The sequence below is a fragment of the Aethalodelphis obliquidens genome, unplaced genomic scaffold (genome assembly GCF_003676395.1).
Source record: "Aethalodelphis obliquidens isolate GAN/ISIS:26980383/991018 unplaced genomic scaffold, ASM367639v1 scaffold51, whole genome shotgun sequence".
Taxonomy (NCBI): domain Eukaryota; kingdom Metazoa; phylum Chordata; class Mammalia; order Artiodactyla; family Delphinidae; genus Aethalodelphis; species Aethalodelphis obliquidens.
Genome location: NW_020837995.1, coordinates 12,558,372 through 12,578,449, shown reverse-complemented (window position 1 = coordinate 12,578,449; position 20,078 = coordinate 12,558,372). Strand labels below are relative to the sequence as shown.

The window sequence follows — 20,078 nt, the reverse complement described above, 5'->3', positions numbered from 1 at the left end:
CAATTTTAAAAGATGTGCTTTTTAACTCAGGTCTTTGGTAACATTTGGGACAATATAACAAAATTTATTTTAGCAAAAATCATTCAGTCAAGGCGAGAGAAAGGTAGTTTTAGATTTGAGGGGTAAGCCAAACTCATTGTCCCAGGAGTCAGGTCCATTCTGTTGGTACTTTCTTTCCTTCATGTGAACTCAGAGATTGTGTAAAATCATTCAAGGTTTTTCTTTTTCTTCTTTCTTTATCACACTACACTGAGCTACAATGGCAGCTCTTTTGTGGGAAGAGGGAGAGCAGGGTAGGAACTATATGTGAGTTATTTTTAAATGCCTGGATTTATTTGACTTTGGGTATGTCTTCTTATTCTGGAAGCTACTAAAACTTAGAACTTCATGAAGCCACACTGTAGGAGAAATCCCACAAATCCTTAGGAAGAATAGCCTATGTCTCAGGGGACATGCTATTCTAAAGAGAACAGCCCAATCCCTTGCTTGCTTTCTACTTTTATCTTTCTCTGTGGATTATGAGTGTAATTGACTTTATTTATATGACTATTCCAGTTCTTGGGCTGAAGAGACTGCATGGATTAGATAAAGATAGTGACCATGTGAAAGGACCGTAGTAAGCAGAGTTGTCTGTATTTGAAATAAAAAGCGAGATTTACTTTGGTAATAAAATCATCAGCCTAGGTTAATAATGAAGTGACAGTGCAGGGATCTTTAGTAGCAGTGTGTCATTCTACCGAACAAAGACCTTGGCAGATCTGACTAGATGATGGTTGTCCTGAGGTAGGTATATGGTTATAATGCTAGTTCTACGTAGTCTGTTATTTTTCTCCTGATACTTACTAAAGGAACAGAAAGGATTCAGCTAAAAAAAAAATCTCTTCCCCCATACGTGCAGCAAAAAAAAGCCCCACAATGCTTCTCCCTAGTGATTCATTTTAACAACTTCCTCCCACCCCTGACAAGAGTTATTCCTATTAGTTATATTCACATCTTAGAGTTATTTCATATCACATGAACATCTATAGGAAAAGAATAGGTACATGCTAGAAATGGGAATTTTTACTGAGGCAGGAGTAAGACATGAGTGAGGTGGGCAACACTGGATAGCCAAAAGTCAACTTGAGCACACTGGGCACCTCGGGTGTGGGCTATAGGGAATGGTATGAAGGCAGGAAACAGGAGGTGATTCAGAGTAGGAGGTGAGAGGATCCAAAGACAAACTTTGCAGTTTAGCTTAGCATTCTGGTGGCAACAGTGGGCCCCTGAAATCCTACATGATGTCTTTATCCTGAGTGCATCCTCATCTGTGGATGAGGTGAAATTAAAATACTATCAATAGTTTGGAGGTCCTAGGCAAATCCAGTACAGCCCACTGATTTCCTTCTTTTCTCCTTCCTATCTGCTTTTAGAAGAATGTAGAAAAGAGAAATAGCAAAAAGAAAGTAGAAGAGAGACTATGTCTCCACTTTCCTTCCCTATTCATTTTTATAGACCTCTGAAACCTGAACTTTAGATGTTTACTATGAGGCAACAGAAAGACAAGTGTAATATAATTTAAGGGAAATATACATTATTGGCATCATAGCATTAGCAAAGATAACAGTTATGATAGGCCAGTACATCTAGGCAGCACTCGTTAAAAAGCAAATATGCTTGAGTTGAGTGTGGTTTACATAGTTGAAGCAGATTGTTACTCATACACTGAGTAGGTGCTCAAAAGTTACCTGTTGAATGAATGAGTAATGTTATAAGGTGGGGAGACAGGCAGTAAATATGTACATAAGCACAACATAATCATAAATTGTATTAAATGCTGTGAAGAGAAAGAATAAGGTACTATGATGGAGAATAACAGGATGTCAGAGAAGGACTCAATATTCTTCATGTGAACCTTGAAAACCTCTAGTTTTGGCAATTTATAGATGTGTTAAAATGTGCAATAAACATTTTTCATATTTTATCCTATCAAAACTTGATAATCATCTGTGTTTTCTCCCATTTAATTTTTGCTCTTACTATTTATTAGCCATTCAAATCAAAACTGTTTATTCTCTGTATGCGAAATCCACGGTATATTTTGGTCTTTATTATATCATTGACTATAAATAAACATTTGTTTATATTTCAGCTGAAAAAAAAGACCCAAGTGATGTTATAACAAAAAACACATATTCATTCATCTTACTCCATCCTCCAATGCTACAGTTCAGCCAGGTGGAGTGATATAATTATTTGTGTGTAGAATAAAATAGCAAAATATGTTAGAACTACTATAATAATAGGTTTCTAGAATTTCCATAAAAATCTATTTCAAGAGTTTTTCATTTATGCTAAATTTCCATTTAGTCAAGTTTGTCCAAAATGAATAGGGTAGTAACTTTCACAGAAATCCAGCATTTCATTTATGGAAGTTCCTGGGTCTCCTTTAGAAAATGAAAAATCCACCTGTCGTGCACTCCTTTCATCTTGAAAAATTTTACTGTATGTTGTGTGACCAGATACCAGCCCAAGGCAACAGGGCAAGAATGAGAAGACTGGAGCAAGTCATAATTTGGTTGTTGATTGAAAGCTTCCTTCTCTCTTAAATGTTGTGGGAGAAAAAAAATCCTGCCTATATTTATCTGCATTCCATCATATTTAAAATACTATGAAAAAAATTCAAACACTAATTAGTTCTACTCATGATATTTCACCAAAGTTTAATTTATTCACAGTGAAAGAGCTTTTTGTTCATTTTATCAGAATGATCATACAACTACTATTAGGAATTTTAGCTATATGGTATTACTGTGCCTTATACTTCTCAATTATAAATCTCAGCCCTAAAAATCTGCTTAAAATTTTGAGTTTTTTTGCTTTTGCATTTATCAGTATTCTGTTTAGAAGACATTTTGACAGGTCATTAGAATAAAAAAATAACAGATGAATGTCTTTGCTTTTCACCAGGGAAACTAGATATGAGGCATATTCCTATTAATTGCTGAATAAGGCATATCTTTAATAACAATATCCTAATATGTCATTTTGGGAATTTCTAGGAATCAGTTGAATTCCATTACTCTTAACTAGGGGCAGGCATTAGGATCCTTTGTGCTACTTACATGGGTGAAAACTGTGTGGTGGAAAACTGAGTTTTCAGCTGCAGGGACCTAGGGCCTTCAAAGGGTGGGAATCCTCCTTGTCAAGAGCTTTGTTTATGCTTTAGTTTGACTTTCATTTTACTTTATTTTGAATGTGGTTTTGCCTTATCTGAGGGTTCACAAAAAGATCATTTTCAGTGTTTAGGAAAACTATCACTGGGATGTGGGTGTTGCCAGATTTAGCCTGCTCTCTCTCTCTCTCTCTCTCTCAGGATGACAGTATGTCTGAAATATTGCAGGGGACATACTTATATGGAAAAAATTAGTTGTTTATCTGAAATGAAGATTTAACTGGGCATCCGCTATGTTATCTGGCAGACCTACTAGGGTAACAATATATCTTATCATCCAAACTAGGACACTTTTGAGAGTTAAATGGGACACTTTTAACAATTATGCCAGGATAACAGGCATAACTTGGAACTATCTGGGAAAACTGGAAAGTATGGCCAACCTAATTACAAGGGGTTTTGAAATTTTTAATTATTGGTTTTAGATTTTCATAAGCAGTCACATCTCTCTGTCATTAACTTGTATAGCTGTTAATCTTTATGAAGTATATTGCTTTATAATTTCATATTAAAAATTTGATTAAGGCACCTTTAAAACTTTGGTGTCCTAACTGCTAGCTAGCTTCAAGCTTGACACAGGGTTAGAGTTCTCTTCTTTTTTTTTTTCAGAAGAGTTTGAGAAGGATTGATATTTTTTACATACCAATATTAAAGAGAATTAAAGTTCTCTTTCTTCACGAGTAAAATGAGGAGCCTACCGTTAGTACATGAGATTTTATAGTTCAAAATTTTTAAATTATTTCTTCTTTCTTTATATTATTTATATATGTATATGTTGCCATCAGCAGTTATAACTTAAGACAAGAAATTCCATGTGTTTTCAGTCTTATATTTGGCTTCTTTTTCTTTTTAATTTATTTATGTGTTTTTTTTTGGCTGCGTTGTGTCTTCGTTACTGCACACGGGCTTTCTCTATTTGCCGCAGGCGGGGGCTACTCTTTGTTGCGGTGCGCGGGCTTCTCATTGCTGTGGTTTCTCTTTGTTGCAGAGCACAGGCTCTAGGCGCACAGACTCAGTAGTTGTGGCACGTGGGCTCAGTAGTTGTGGTTCACGGGCTCTAGAGCGCAGGCTCAGCAGTTGTGGCACATGGGCTTAGTCGCTCCACGGCATTTGGGATCTTCCCCGACCAGGGCTCCAACCCGTGTCTCCTGCATTGGCAGGCGGATTCTTAACCACCGCGCCACCAGGGAAGTCCCTATTTGGTTTAATTCTTTTCTTTTAACCTATTCTTGTTTTGGGGGATTTAGTAAATAATTATTGTTCATATTTAGCTTTACCTTCTGAATTGTATATATACCCCTTTCTCTTCCCTTGCTCAGCCTAACTAACTTCAGTCTACAGATCCATCCACAAATATATGAGTACATGTTACATGCCAAACTTTCTGCTGAATGCTACAGTAAATGTGATGTGGAATGTAACTTGGTTATATCCTTAGGGGCTTAGAGTCTAGACTTGATATGGTAGTCTCTCCACAGCTTTGTATATTTCAGTTGGGGTTTTTTCTCTGTCTTCTTCAAGCCTGTGTCTCCTATGAAGTACGATAATTAGTATATCAGGAATACATGAATCATGGTTTTGAATAGGAGTTGTATGTTTTTTGTCTTATTCCAGTACCTGTTGATGCACAGAATTTTATTAGGGTTTTGGCTACATTAATGAAATGTCTTTGGGAAAAGACTTTTTACTGCTAGATAGTTTTTCTGTGTTGCAATTTATGAGGTGGAATAAAAATGATCATAGTCCAATATACTTGAACTGCCTTTAACCTTTGAGCAATGAGTTGACCCAGATAACAATTTTCCAGATTGTTTTAACTTTTAACACTTAAAAGTTTAATATCTGGTTTCTTTAAAGAAAAAAAATTTGTGTATTTTCTTGCTATTATTGTTTTGAGTGTCAACACTAGTTTTATATAATAATTATTTTAAAATGTACATTGCCCTATTTTTATTATTTTGAAAACATATAAAATTATTTCTACTTCATACTCACATGGTAGAAAACTCACATGGTATAAAAGCATATATAGTGCAAAGTCATCCCTGTCTCCTAGCCACCCATTTTCCTCATAATCAGTTTTTATCAGTATTTTGTATATTCTTCCAGAGTTTACATGTACAGATCATTATTTATATATTCTCTTTCTTCTTTTTGCACAAATGCTAACATACCATACTGTTGTATACTTTTCTTTTTTCACATAACACTGTTATTTTGAAGATGACTCCTTATCAGAACATAAACAGCCTAATGTTTTTTTCCAAGCTGCATAGTATTCCATGTTACAAGGCCCCTACTAATCACTTTTTTTAAATTGTTTTCACTTGTTTGCTATTATATACAATGTTTGATAAATAGCTTCATAACATACCTCATTTTGCACATGTGCAGCTCAGTTGGCAAGAGTGTGTATATCACTCCTGGAAAAGGAAATCCTGAGTCAAAGTGCATTCATACATGCCTTAAAATATGGGTTTGTTTTTCTTTAGTCTAAAGGTAAATGTGTTTATAGTAAAAACTTAAAACTTTTCAAGCGTTACCAAAAAGAATAAAGTGAAAAATAAATTCCCCAAACTCTTAGTCTCACTTCTCAGGTATAACATTTTCTCATCTGTCTTTCTTGTGATTATCAATTTGCCTGATTTTTTTTCTTTTTTTTTAATATAAATGAACCACCAAGGACCTACTGTATAGCACAGGGAACTATACTCAATATTTTGTAATAGCCTGTAAGGGAAGAGAATCTGAAGAGGAATATATATATATCACTCTACTGTACACCTGAAACTAACATGATATTGTAAATCAACTATATTTTAATTTTTTAAAAATACATATTTATATATATGACTCTATGGTATCCCATTATATGTATATACCATAATTTATCCATTAAGTTCCTCATTGGTGGGCATTTAAGATGTCTCCAGATCTTTTTTTATACTACAGACAAAGCTACAGTAAAAAACCTTGTAGATACCTTTGCATACATTTGGATGTGTTTCTACTGGATAGATTTTTAGAATATAAGGAATATATGCATTTTAAAATTTTATTAGTTTTACTAACTGCTCTCCAAAAAGATAGTTCTGTTTTATACTTCCACCAGTATATCCTTGCTAACTATGGCTGTTATCAAACTTTTTAATCTTTGCCAATTTAGTAAGGGGCAAAAAGGAATTCTTACTTGAATTTCTTGTATTATGATTGATTTTGATAAATTGGCCATTTCTGTTTATTTTCTGTGTATTACTATTTGTGTCCTTTACCCATTTTTCTTATGGGTTGTTCACTTTTTTATTGATTTGTAAGTATACTCGTCTATGGGGAAATTAGCCTGTGGTCAAGTATGTTACAAATTTTATTCTCAGTTTTTTCATTTTTTTTATCATGTGTATAGTCTGTAAATATACATAATTTGACACTAAAGAGATGAGGAGAAGGCGGGGAGTGGTGGGAGTGAATTAGTGGAGGATGCAAAGCAAACTACTAATCACTTTTTAAGTAGGAAGAATAATATGACAAAAATAATGTAGTGCTTTTATCTCCTTAGAGGAAAGAAGATATAAGTAAGAGATTGTACAGTATTTCGTATATATAAAGTATAATGACCATTCTGCAAATGTATTTATTTTTTATATTTTTCCCTCCAGAGGTATTGTCAGCTATGATTAGTGTGCTGTTGGTGTATATACTTATGGGATTCCTCCTGTATGAAGCTGTCCAAAGAACTATCCATATGAAATATGAAATAAATGGAGATATAATGCTCATTACCGCAGCTGTTGGAGTTGCAGTTAATATGATGTAAGCTCTATTTTTTAAAAAATTTTAATAGGCTTTATTTTTTAAAGCAGTTTTAGATTCAAAGCAAACTTGTGCGGAAGGCACAGAGCTTTCCCATATATACCCTGCCCCCCCCCACATGCATAGCCTCCCCGGTTATCATATCCCCCACCAGAGTGGTACAGTTGTTACAAACCATGAGCCTACACTGACACATCATTATAGCACAGAGTCCGTAGTTCACTTGAAGTTTCTCTCTTGGTGTAAAACTCATTCTATGAGTTTGGACAAATTTATAATGACATGTATCCACCATTATAGTATCATATACTCTATATTGTTTTCACATTAATATTTTCAAGTACTGTGAACTTAGAGACTATTATGTATGCATTCAGTAGCCTGCAGTGATATTTTAATGTATTTTAAAGTTATGTAGTACATTAATTTTTCTTCTAAATGTTAATAAAACACTATTGGAATTACAAATTTCTCATGGGTTTGCTCAGGTATACTGAAGTTTGCCTAACAATCAGGAATTTAAGTAGGACAAAGTTTTTTTTAACTTTTATAATATTTTTATTTTAATAAGATTTTTTTGTAACTACCAACTTTTTTTCCTAAAAACTACAAAATCTTTAAGTTACATACCTAATCATTTGGACCAGGGGTCAGTAAACTTTTTATGTAAAGGGTCAGATTATAAATATTTTAGGCTTTGAGAGCCATACAGCCTCTTTGGCAGCTACTTAACTTTGCGGCTACAGAACAAAAGCACCCACATTCAGTATGTAAACAAATGAGCATGGCTGCGTTCCAATAATACTTTATTTACAAAAAAAAAAAACTTATAAAAACAGGCAGTGAGCCAACTATGGTCTACAGACCATGGTTTGCCAATCCCTGTGCTAGTGGCCTCCATTAATACTTAGAATAAAATCAAAAGTTTTTACCATAGCCACCCCTCCAACTCATCTCCCAACACTCTTGCTCACTTTATTCTAGCCACCATGGCTGTCTTGCTTTTTTTTTTTTTTTTTTTTTTTTTGTGGTACACGGGCCTCTCACTGTTGTGGCCTCTCCCGTGCGGAGCACAGGCTCCGGACACGCAGGCTCAGCGGCCATGGCTCACGGGCCCAGCCGCTCCGCGGCATGTGGGATCTTCCCGGGCCGGGGCACGAACCCATGTCCCCTGCATCGGCAGGCGGACTCTCAACCACTGCGCCACCAGGGAAGCCCTGTCTTGCTTTTTTAAGCACATACACATACAGCACATTTTCATCTTAGGGCCTTCGCCCTGGTGTTCCTTCTGCCTAGAACACTCTTCCACCACCATTTGCTTCCGGACTTCATTGGAGTCTCTACTCAGAATCTTAGTGAGGCCTTTTCTGATCACTCCCCATCACTCTCCACCTCCTTGAAATGCTTTACTTTTCTTCAAAGCATTCGCATTGCCCACCAGTACATTATGTATTTATTTGTTAATTCTCTGCCCTCTCTACTAGAACATAAGTTCCATAGGGATAGGGATATGTCTGACTTATCACTGTTTTGATCCCAACACCTAGAACAGTACCTGATACATAATAGGTGCTCAAATATTTATTAAATGAATGAGTTCCATGTTGCCTCATTAGTGTCTGATTAGTAACAAATATTTCTGTCAATAATATTAGGAAGAATAATAATCTTTTCTTTTATTTTTAACAGAATGGGGTTGCTATTGAACCAATCTGGTCACCATCATGCCCATTCCCACTCCCTGCCTTCAAATTCTCCTACCACAGGTTCTAGATGTGGAGAGAACCATGGGCAGGATAGCTTGGCAGTGAGAGCTGCATTTGTACATGCCTTGGGGGATCTGGTACAGAGTGTTGGTGTGCTAATAGCTGCATACATCATACGATTCAAGGTAACATGATTGCTAGTATTTTTATTTTAAAATATATATTTAATTTCAACATTAAAACTAAAGGTGACTGTCTTATCAGTATACTAGACACCTGTGCCAGTCCTATTCATTTTGCATTATGCAAGCATACTTGAACTATCAGTATATCTCTTTTATTAGCACCAAACACAATAGTATCAACCTCACGGGGTAACTTATCTGTTGGCTTTGGTGGTGCCTTCACTGAAGAACTCAATTCTAAGCCTTGTCACTCAACTGCTAGGTACTGGAATGTGTGCTGGAGTGCTCTGGAAATCCAGAGATCTGAGTTCTAGTCTTGGCTCTGCCTTTAATGCTTTGACCTTGAGCAGGTCCCTCAACTCTAAACTTGAGTTCCCTCCTCTTTAATAAGAGGGGCTTAGACCAGATGGATGGCTGCTAAAACTCCTTCCAGCTCTGATAGTCTATGGTTCTGGGTGGAAGATTTAGAGAAAGCACAGAGGAAAACAGTGGAACAAATGACTAAACTTCTGGAAATACAATAGGTTTCACAAAGAAAGGCATTTAAACAGTCTAGGAAAGAGTGAAGACGTTTCTCAATTGGCATTATCCAAGTTTTAAAGATGTGCTCCAGTCCTGCTAAAGAACAGGGGACAGAGTATGCCTTACTTTGCTTTACAGACTGTTTTATGACTGTCTGTATTTAATCACGCAATTTTGATCTGTCATTTTTCAGCCAGAATACAAGATTGCTGATCCCATCTGTACATATGTGTTTTCATTACTTGTGGCTTTTACAACCTTTCGAATCGTATGGGACACAGTAGTTATAATACTAGAAGGTAAGATCTCTAGTATCCCCACTGTGGGTTTATTATTTCCCTAAATCAGATTGGGGCTGTTGGTGAGGAACAGGAATACTCCAGGGTAGGAGCCATGTCTTTCTTTTTATTGATACTTATTAGTCTATAATACCACCTTACATGTAAAAAACATGTGAGAGTCAATGCACTCTCCCATCTATTACCCATTTGATCCTTATAATAGCCAAGAAAAGTAGGTAAGGCAGACATTATTATTCCCATTTACCAACAAGAAAATTGAGGCTCAGCGAGATAACATAACTTCATTAAGGTCATGCTGCTAATAAACTGTGGACCTAGGACAAGAATGCAGCTCATGATTCTTAATACAGTTATGTTTAATAATTTATTTATTAAGTCTGTAATTCCCATTTAACTTGCTATTCTATTTCCAGCATCCCTGCCTTACTGATATTAAGTATAAGCATTTAACTATAAGTTCTCAGAAGTAGGTTTATCTTTATTGTATGTTCGTTTTTCTTTTTTGTCTATCCTAGCTTGTTTATTAGATGAAGTCATCTGGTTTGAGTGACATTTCTTTTTAGTGAGAATGAACATTTTCTAAGTATTTATTAACCTCTTGTATATATCCTGCTATATGTGTGCATAGTTTATCTTAAAGTTTTAATATATTTTAAAGTGTTCATTTAAACTGAATTTGGTAAAGCCATTTGGTTTCTTTTTTAAAAAAATGTCCTATTAGTAATATATAAATGTTTTCTCAAAATAACCTTTACTTATAAATGATACATTCTGAATAGGTGTACCAAGCCATTTGAATGTAGACTATATCAAAGAAGCTTTGATGAAAATAGAAGATGTATATTCAGTGGAAGATTTAAATATCTGGTCTCTCACTTCAGGAAAACCTACTGCCACAGTACACATACAGCTAAGTATGTTGCTGACGGTGAATGCTGGGGTTGGTGGACTTCTATCTTTGGAATTAAACATCTGTGCTTATGATTAAATAGGAAGACTTTTCTGATGGAAAGATATGTTTTAAGGGAAGGGTGAGGCTCTTCAGAACGTGAGTTGCAGGTCAATTTATTGTTGGCAGAGCAATAATTTTCTATCTCTTTGGTGAGATATTACAAATTGATTTTTTCCCTTCAGATAAAAGGCACAAAGTATATTTACCATGTTTTTTCTATATAAGGAAAGCTAAACTCTATGTTTTTATTTCTTTAAATCATTTCACAGCTTTTTACTTTTTTATCAAAATAATACATGTATATGGTTTATTTTAAAAACTACAAAAGATGAAAGACTTGTAATTGATGTCTAGTATTTTTTCTCTACCCAAGAGTGGAATAGAGAGATTGGAATAATGAGAAGTCATTCTGGCTTTGTAAACTGAAATACTTCTCTAACAGAATAGCTTCAAGAGGGTAGAAATCAAACTAATAAAAATCTGTTCACAGTATAATAAGATTGTTTTTGCCCTTTGTCTTGTTCACTAATGTGTAACTGTATACAATGAATAGTAATGATATTTTCTTGACCTTGCAGTTCCTGGAAGTTCATCTAAATGGGAGGAAGTACAGTCCAAAGCAAAGCATTTATTATTGAACACGTTTGGCATGTATAAATGTACTATTCAGCTTCAGAGTTATAGGCAAGAAGTGGACAGAACTTGTGCAAACTGTCAGAGTTCCAGTCCCTAATTGTATACATTTTGGAGACTACCGCCTTATTTATCCTGCAGTCACAGATGTAAGAGCAATAAATGCACACCTAAATGAGAAATGGAACCCCTGACAGCTGTGTCAGTATCAAGCACCGGTCTCTCAAAACAGTCACTCTAGCCTGACAGTGCTACTTTCTGTTTAATGGCAAAATGAGACTTCACCATGATTTTCAGATGAAGATGTTTCTAAAACACTGTTTACAGAATGAGACATGACTCTACAGATACCTCATAGAAGACAATCCGAGACCGTACTTCATTAATTATGACAGTACATGTCTTAAAGGAAGCAACAAGAATTCAGTATTTGCATTTAAAAATCCTTTTTAAAGGCCATTTTATATCAAGCCAGTGCTGGAAAACTGAATTTTTTTATTATGTAATCTTGAACCCAGCTTCTGGAATTTGACACCCAGCTCTCTTTTTACCAAAATTATTTCTCAGCAGATTTCAGCAAGTACTACTAATTATCCAGAGAGTGGAATAAGCATGTATTCCTAGAGTTTCAGAAATGTTTGATTTCACAAATAAGTCTTAATCTTACTGTTAACAATTTGTAATCAATTTTTTCCAGACGTTACAGGGTTTTGAATCTCAAAGTTAGCATTTTTGGTTATTTGTAACCTTATCAGAACCCAATCTTTACATATTGTGGTCACTGTCATTAAATTGTTTAGGAAATATTTTCAATATTATTCTGAATAGCAGAAGTTAATCATAAACTCAAATTACTATATGATAATTTAAAACAAAATATGGGAGTGAGGATGGGGTGTGGAGTTTCAGATTTAAGTCTTCCCGAAATCACTTGTTGTTCATGGAATTATTTTAAGAACAGCAAGAGACTGCAAAAGGTAAACAATGATCCTCTGTCCTTTTAAGAACTGCTTTACCTTTTGTACAGAAAGTTTGCTTGGTACCTTGCTTCCTTCCTGCTTCCATACCAGTTAATCTGTGTGAGCCCTTTCAGGGTAAAACTCTGGGAAGCTAAGGTTCAGTGTGCCCTTCACCTCTCATGTGTAGATTAACCACATTCCTCCAGAGAATTTTGGCTGGATGATATGAATTAGGGATTCTCCATGGAATCCAGAAACCCTAGGATGTAATTTTGAAGTTTTTCCAATAATAATACCTTAACAGAAACTCCCAGAGGGATTGGGGCAAGATATTACTCTGAGAAAACAAAATTTTCAAGGGTTTTTGACCTTGTGTGTGTGTTTTTTAAAGCAGGGGAATGGGGATGGACATGAAATCTGTGTTGTAGGGAGGCTAAGCATAAAAGTTTTCAGAGCAAATGCAACTAATTGGTAACAGTTGTGTTAAAGAGGCAGCTGTGAATATTCATGTTTCATTTTGCAACTGTTGGTTTTGAGATTATCTTTATGCACATTAGAAATCCATTTTCAAAAGGAACAGTTTCTTATCCCAAGAATGGATATGGTTCTTTGACTCCTCAGAATCAGAGCAGAGTGTACTAGACAAGTTGTGAACTGAAATCCCAGGTGGGCATGCAGCTGACTTCTGATATAAATGAAGAATAGGAAACAGATTTCATCTTCCTACCAAGAAACTCACTATGTGATAAACCTAAGATAAAACCTAGATTTACCTAAAAATTTATTGAGTTGATGGTATCCAATAAAAGGGTTGATGAGGATTAATGGCTCCTAATAAAACCCAGTGTCTGTTGAATTGAATTGAAAATTCACTTTATGGGATTCTTACTGTGAATCTATTTAAAATAATGCTTTGAATTTTTCAAAAATTTCAGTAGCATATAAACTGTTTAAATCAAAATAAATATAAAATTAAAATACAGAGGGCAAGTAAGAATAAATGAGAGGCATTTCAGTGGACATCTGGGTATTTATGGACTTTGAGTACCTAGCAAGAGAAACGAAAAGAATATGCGTTATATATGCTAATTATGCTAATGAATTTCCCCATATTTGCTAATTGTTCCTCATATCTATGGAGCTTGTTTCTTGTAAACTTTCCTTTATCTTAAATAGCTATATATGACTTTTCATGATGACCCATTCCTTGGAAAGTTATTTGATGAAACAGTCTAAAATCTATTTGAGGATTGAAAGGATCCTCTTGTAAAATGCAGAAACACTGAAAACTTTTGTAGATTTTAATTATAGTGTTCTCCTTAAAGTGAGGTACACATGAAGTTTCCTGTGCTTTGCTTTTTGTAGCAAAGACTATAGACTTTGTACTTGTACTCCACTGGGTCTGTAAGATTTGAGGATTGATAGATTTAACTTTTTGTAACTTCACAAGACCCACAGAGAGGGATGTGAACTTAGCAGATACGACCAGGAACTGCACAGCTGGTCTGTCCTTCACCTGCTTAGTTGCAGCCCTAAGTTACACTCCTCAGCCAGCCCTCAGAAAGGGCTTTCCATTGTCCTGGGAAAGGCAGTGGCTGTTTGTATAAATACCAAGCATTGTTAATATTGCACGGAAAACATCACAACATAAAAACTGGGCAGTTCTTCATTGCAATGTATTTCAGTTAACATTTGCAAATAATCAGAGTTACTTGTGTATATAACCTGTGTTTCACAGCTCTGGCCAGATGCAGCATTTTGATTTATTTTAGGAAAAAAAACCTATTGTTTCATTAATGACCATGCTGCTTTAGAAATATAATGTGGGGAATGCAGTTGAGTAAGGCATATTTCAGAAGGCTTTGAAATGCAGAACCGGTAGTGCTTGTAATTCCTCCATACATTTTCCATTAGCTATTTCTTGTGTAATGTGAGCCCAGATTTTCACAGCTTGCAGCTCCCATCAGTATTATTTGCCAAATCACTGGATTTCTTATTTTACTGTTTTCAAGTTTGGGTGCTTTGTTCCCATTTTTCTAAAACTAGTTTTCTGCTCTTAGGAGTCTCAATGTTCTGGTTCTGTCTCTTGAACCCAGGTGTCCTCACCGACAGTGTTTGTCTTTAGTAGAATTTTCCCAGAATAGACTCAGGCAGGATCAGATACTTGAGCTTCCCTTTCATTTTAATGTGAGGAAAAACCATCTTTCAGAGACAAAGCACCACTTATAAATGTGTTTCTGGGTAGGGAAGAACCTTGTTTTAAACAGCTGGTTGTTCCTGATCCAGATTTCTCTGCATGCTGAGCTCTATAGAGTAAGTGTGGTAGAAGTGGATACACTGTACAACAAACAGCAAGCCAAGATCACTGCTGATAAGACTCGGGGTTGTGTTTCTCAAACCACCACTCTTACTACTTTAGAAGAGAGAAGAATTCACTTCTGAAACAAGCACAATTAGCTAAATTTATTTTCTTCTTATGTGTTTAGATTAATTGGTTCACCGTAATGAGTAAGGCGTTCTTACGGAATTTGAGCCCCTTTGGAATAAGGTTTTAGGCACTTTTGCTGTTGCCTCTACCGTACGTACAGTAAATTTAAAGTTATAGAATGTGTTCATAGATACAAGATTAGTTCATTGGGTTCAGTTTGTCTTTGAACCAAACTTCACTTTTGAGCCTGTTGGGTATTAGTCACAAATGAATAGTGGCACCTCGCTATATGCTGTGTTGAGGGGAGGCCAGCCTGATCCCCAAATTGATGATTAAGCTTAATGTCTCTATAACCAAAATACCATTTGCAAACCCTGGCTACAGATCTATCCTGTGAATCCCACCAGACAGGGCTTCAGATTTATGTTAACAGATCGCTAGCCAGGGATATTGTGATGTTGATAGGAGCACGCAAATTGGAGAGAAGAATTGTTGTGAGAGTTCCTCGGTGTTGAATTGTGTGTGTGCAACTGGGTTACACATTCGGGCCAGCCTGTCATTGAATTCTTGCTTACAAAAGGTTTAACCCGTTCTTCCAGTCATGTGGTGAGGACCAACAAACATTTTCTGAGTTTTGGTAAGATTGGAAAACATTATGGAGACTTTCCCAGTTAAACCTGTGACAGTGTCAATTTAAATATTGCAATTAAGTATATTACGAAATAACTGCAACACAAAATTGAAATGTGCCAGTATGTCAGCTTTGCACCTGAAAAATAATGTATATTTGGAAAGCTTATGCTTCTCTAAATAAATGTATGTTAATAAGTAAGCCATATCACAGTTTAAGAAATTGTATATACTTTTCCATATACACCTTCAGAAACTAGGTATTTTGCATAATGATTGATTTTAGAAAGATTTTGAAGCTGGAGTTTGTCCATGTAATTTAAGATCGAAGTACAGTATATGTATATGTACTGTATTTGCAATTTGCAAATTGTAATTTCCTATACATTTATTAAATAAAGTATTGTTTTGCCATGTGGTTTATTAAAAAATGAAAGTGTACATTGCCTTAAATTTCTAGGCTTTTTAAATTGAATAAATAATCATAATAGGCCTTAAAAGATAATCTTCTTAGAAAGAAAAGCATTGGAAAATAGATTTTAACCTATCTAGTTTTATTTTTTTTTTTGATTTATTTATTTTTTGGCTGCGTTGGGTCTTCATTGCTGCGCGTGGGCTTTCTCTAGTTGGGGCGAGTAGGGGCTACTCTTTGTTGCGGTGCATGGGCTTCTCATTGCGGTGGCTTCTTTTGTTGCAGAGCATGGGCTCTAGGCATGCGAGCTTCAGTAGTTCTGGCACGCGGGCTCAGTAGCTGTGGCTCGCAGGCTCAGTAGTTGTGGCGCACGGGCTTGGTGGCTCCGCGACATGTGGGATCTTCCCAGACCAGGGCTCGATCCCGTGTCCCCTACCTTGGCAGGCGGATTCTTAACCACTGCGCCCCCAGGGAAGTCCCCTTATCTAGTTGCATAATCTCTGATTGTAATGCCTTTTAGATGTTTAAGAAATAACATCTTCCAGATAGGATAAAAGAGAGATTAGAAGAACCTTTACTTTTTATATCAATCACTTTTAATGTCCCTGCAGCCCCAGCAACAGTGGCAGACAGGAAAGAAAGAGGCCCTAGCGGGAGTGAGTTTGGTGAGGACCGTCGGGAAGTGTGAGCGTTGCGACCTGAGGAGCCTCCAACGGTGCAGACCAGGGGTCGGCGGCACGCCTCACAGGCCCGTCTGCCAGCCTGTTTGTATGGCCCAAAGAGCTGAGGGTGGTTTTCTCATTTTTTTAATGGTTAAAAAATCAGAATAATAATATTTCATGAGGTGAAAATTATGTAAACTTTAAATTTCAGTGTCTGTAAATAAACTCACTGAACCCATCCACACGCATTCAACCATGGCTGCTCTCTCATGCTGCAGTGGCAAAATTGAGTAGTTGTGACAAATATATTTACTATCTGTCCCTTTATAGAAAAAGTTTGCTAGCCTCTGGTGTACCCTATTGTACCATTTTAGGGCCATAACAGCATAAATGGATGCAGCAAGCTCTTGTAGAGCCCCCTTGGAAGTTTCTGTGACTGATCTGACGGCTACCCAAGTCACCAAAAGGTCTTCTCCTCCCTTTACCTTTTTTCTTTTCTTTATCCGCCTTGGAGTTTGGGGCCGAAATATAGGGAAAGAGTAGCAAGATTTCAAATATTACCTACGTACCATATGTTCTATGTAATGTTCAGCGGCAAAGCCATTTTATACCTAGAGCACCATGATCACCAGCATCATTTAAGAACATTCTTCGGGACTTCCCCGGTGGTCCAGTGGGTAAGACTCGGAGCTCCCAATGCACGGGGCCCAGGTTCGATCCCTGGTCGGGAAATTAGATCCCACATGCATGCCGCAACTAAGACCCCACGCAGCCTAAATAAATAAGTAAAGTATTTCTTAAAAAAACTATTTTTCAACGTAAAGCTTATTCACCTGAATTTTTAAATTTCTCACTTAAGTTATGACAAACAAATGAAGGAAATAAAAATGTATATATGTTGAATACCTTATGTGGTTGGTGCCAACTGGGAGTTCACAAACAAAAAACATTTTATCTGCTAAGTAAATTGAAAATTGGCTGTCAGTCTTTTAAAAGAGTATGTTCTTTAGAGTTTTCCAGTTACCTAGCTAGTAAAAGACAACTATTTTTGAAAACAGTAATAAATACAGTTTTAGATAAGTTATACTAGTAAATACTGATATGTTACATATTCTTTGTGATTATATACCTAGCTCTATTTGTTTTTGATGTGTTATATTTTGGGGTCCATGTCAGATGCTAAAACAAATCCTAATCTGGGCTACCAGCCATACAAACTCTTATTTATGCTAAACTTTCAGCTTTATTTAATATATTAGAATAACATTTTTATTATAATTCAGTTCCAACTATGATCTATTATAATTGCTATAAGCTGTGAAATAAACTAAGCATAAATAGGAATTACGAAGCCTTAGGACATCTCTATGTGAATCTTGTTTAAGATTAAGATGTTTAAACCTCCTAAGATTATAAGGTTCAGTGAAATATAACCAAAGATGTCATTTTCAAGCAGCACTCTGGTTTAAGGCTCTCATGTAACTTTTACAGAATGTAAACTGTAAAGTTTGGCCTGTGGGTATTACCCAATAAACATGAAGATGATACTTTGTAAGTTACCAAATAGCTTCGATGTCTCCTGTCCTGGACTTTTCAAAGACTTATTCTGGTTTGATTTTAAATTCCTATTGTCTGTGTTTCACTTACCCGTTTCTGCACATTGGTTTTGGGTTGTTTTTGTTTTTTCTTTTTTAATTTTTTTATTATTTTTAACATCTTTATTGGAGTATAATTGCTTTACATTGTTGCTGCTGTATAACAAAGTGAATCAGCTATACGTATACACATATCCCCATATCCCCTACCTCTTGTGTCTTCCTCCCTCCCTCCCTATCCCACCCTTCTAGGTGGTCACAAAGCACGGAGCTAATCTCCCTGTACTATGCAGCTGCTTCCCACTAGTTATCTATTTCACATTTGGTAGTGTATATATATATATCCATGCCACTCTCTCACTTCGTCTCAGCTTACCCTGCCCCCACCCCGTGTCCTCAGGTCCACTCTCTATGTCTACGTCTTTATTCCTGTCCTGCCCCTAGGTTTTTCAGAACCATTATTTTATTTTTAGATTCCATATATATGTGTTAGCATACATTATTTGTTTTTCTCTTTCTGCCTTACTTTACTCTGTATGACAGTCTCTAGGTCCATTCACCTAACTACAAATAACTCAATTTCATTTATTTTTATGGCTGACTAATATTCTATTCTATATATGTGTCACATCTTCTTTATCCAATCATCTGTCGATGGACACTTAGGTTGCTTCCATGTCCTGGCTATTGTAAATAGTGCTGCAATGAACATTTCAGTACATGACTCTTTTTGAATTATGGTTTTCTCAGGGTATATGCCCAGGAGTGGGATTGCTGGGTCATGTGGTAGTTCTATTTTTAGTTTTTTAAGGAACCTCCATACTGTTCTCCATAGTGGCTGTATCAATTTATATTCCCACCAGCAGTGCAAGAGGGTCCCCTATTCTCCACACCCTCTCCAGCATTTACTGTTTGTAGATTTTTGATGATGGCCATTCTGACCAGTGTGAGGTGATACCTCATTGTACTTTTGATTTGCATTTCTCTAATGATTAGTGATGTTGAGCATCTTTTCATGTTTGTTGGCAATCTGTATATCTTCTTTGGAGAAATGTCTATTTAGGTCTTCTGCCCAGTTTTGGATTGGGTTGCTTGTTGTTTTGATATTGAGCTGCATGAGCTGCTTGTATATTTTGGAGATTAATCCTTTGTCAATTGCTTCGTTTGCAAATATTTTCTCCCATTCTGAGGGTTGTCTATTTGTCTTGTTTATTGTTTCCTTTACTGTGCAAAAGCTTTTACGTTTCACTAGGTCCCATTTGTTTATTTTTGTTTTTATTTCCATTTCTCTAGGAGGTGGGTCAAAAAGGATCTTGCTGTGATTTATGTCATAAAGTGTTCTGCCTATGTTTTTCTCTAAGAGTTTTATAGTGTCTGACCTTACATTTAGGTCTTTATTCCATTATGAGTTTATTGTACAGTGTTAGGGAGTGCTCTAATTTCATTCTTTTACATGTAGCTGTCCCGTTTTCCCAGCACCACTTATTGAAGACGCTGTCTTTTCTCCATTGTATATTCTTCGCTCCTTTATCAAATTTAAGGTGACCATATGTGCATGAGTTTATCTCTGATTCCGCCAGCTCCATTTTTCTTTCTCAAGATTACTTTGGCTATTCGGGGTCTTTTATGTTTCCATACAAATTGTGACATTTTTGTTCTAATTCTGTGAAAAATGCCATTGTTAGTTTGATAGGGATTGCACTGAATCTGTAGATTGCTTTGGGTAGTAGAGTCATTTTCACAATTTTGATTCTTGCAGTCCAAGAACATGGTATATCTCTCCATCTGTTTGTATCATCTTTAATTTCTTTCATCAGTGTCTTATAGTTTTCTGCATACAGGTCTTTTGTCTCCGTGGGTAGGTTTATTCCTAGGTATTTTATTCTTTTTGTTGCAATGGTAAGTGGGAGTGTTTCCTTCATTTCTCTTTCAGATTTTTCATCATTAGTGTATAGGAATGCAAGAGATTTCTGTGCATTAAATTTGTATCCTGCTACTTTACCAAATTCATTGATTAGCTCCAGTAGTTTTCTGGTAGCATCTTTAGGATTCTCTATGTATAGTATCA

The 20,078-nt window shown here is 36.1% G+C and overlaps 1 protein-coding gene across 3 annotated transcripts in view; it reads left to right on the top strand.

Moving 5' to 3' along the window:
* The window catches only part of SLC30A4 (solute carrier family 30 member 4), a 31,737-nt gene extending 14,574 nt beyond the window's left edge, over positions 1-17,163 (top strand). The window contains exons 4-8 of one of the 3 annotated variants that reach the window (XM_027084212.1): positions 6,871-7,024; positions 8,714-8,915; positions 9,631-9,736; positions 10,519-10,653; positions 11,270-15,772. In XM_027084212.1, coding sequence (XP_026940013.1) covers positions 6,871-7,024; positions 8,714-8,915; positions 9,631-9,736; positions 10,519-10,653; positions 11,270-11,424 — 752 coding nt within the window. In that variant the 3' untranslated portion in view covers positions 11,425-15,772. Of the gene's footprint in view, positions 1-6,870; positions 7,025-8,713; positions 8,916-9,630; positions 9,737-10,518; positions 10,680-11,269; positions 15,773-16,364 lie in introns of those variants that run through there. The other 2 variants (XM_027084213.1, XM_027084214.1) reach the window with 2 other exon arrangements.
* Positions 17,164-20,078: the final 2,915 nt, after the last annotated feature.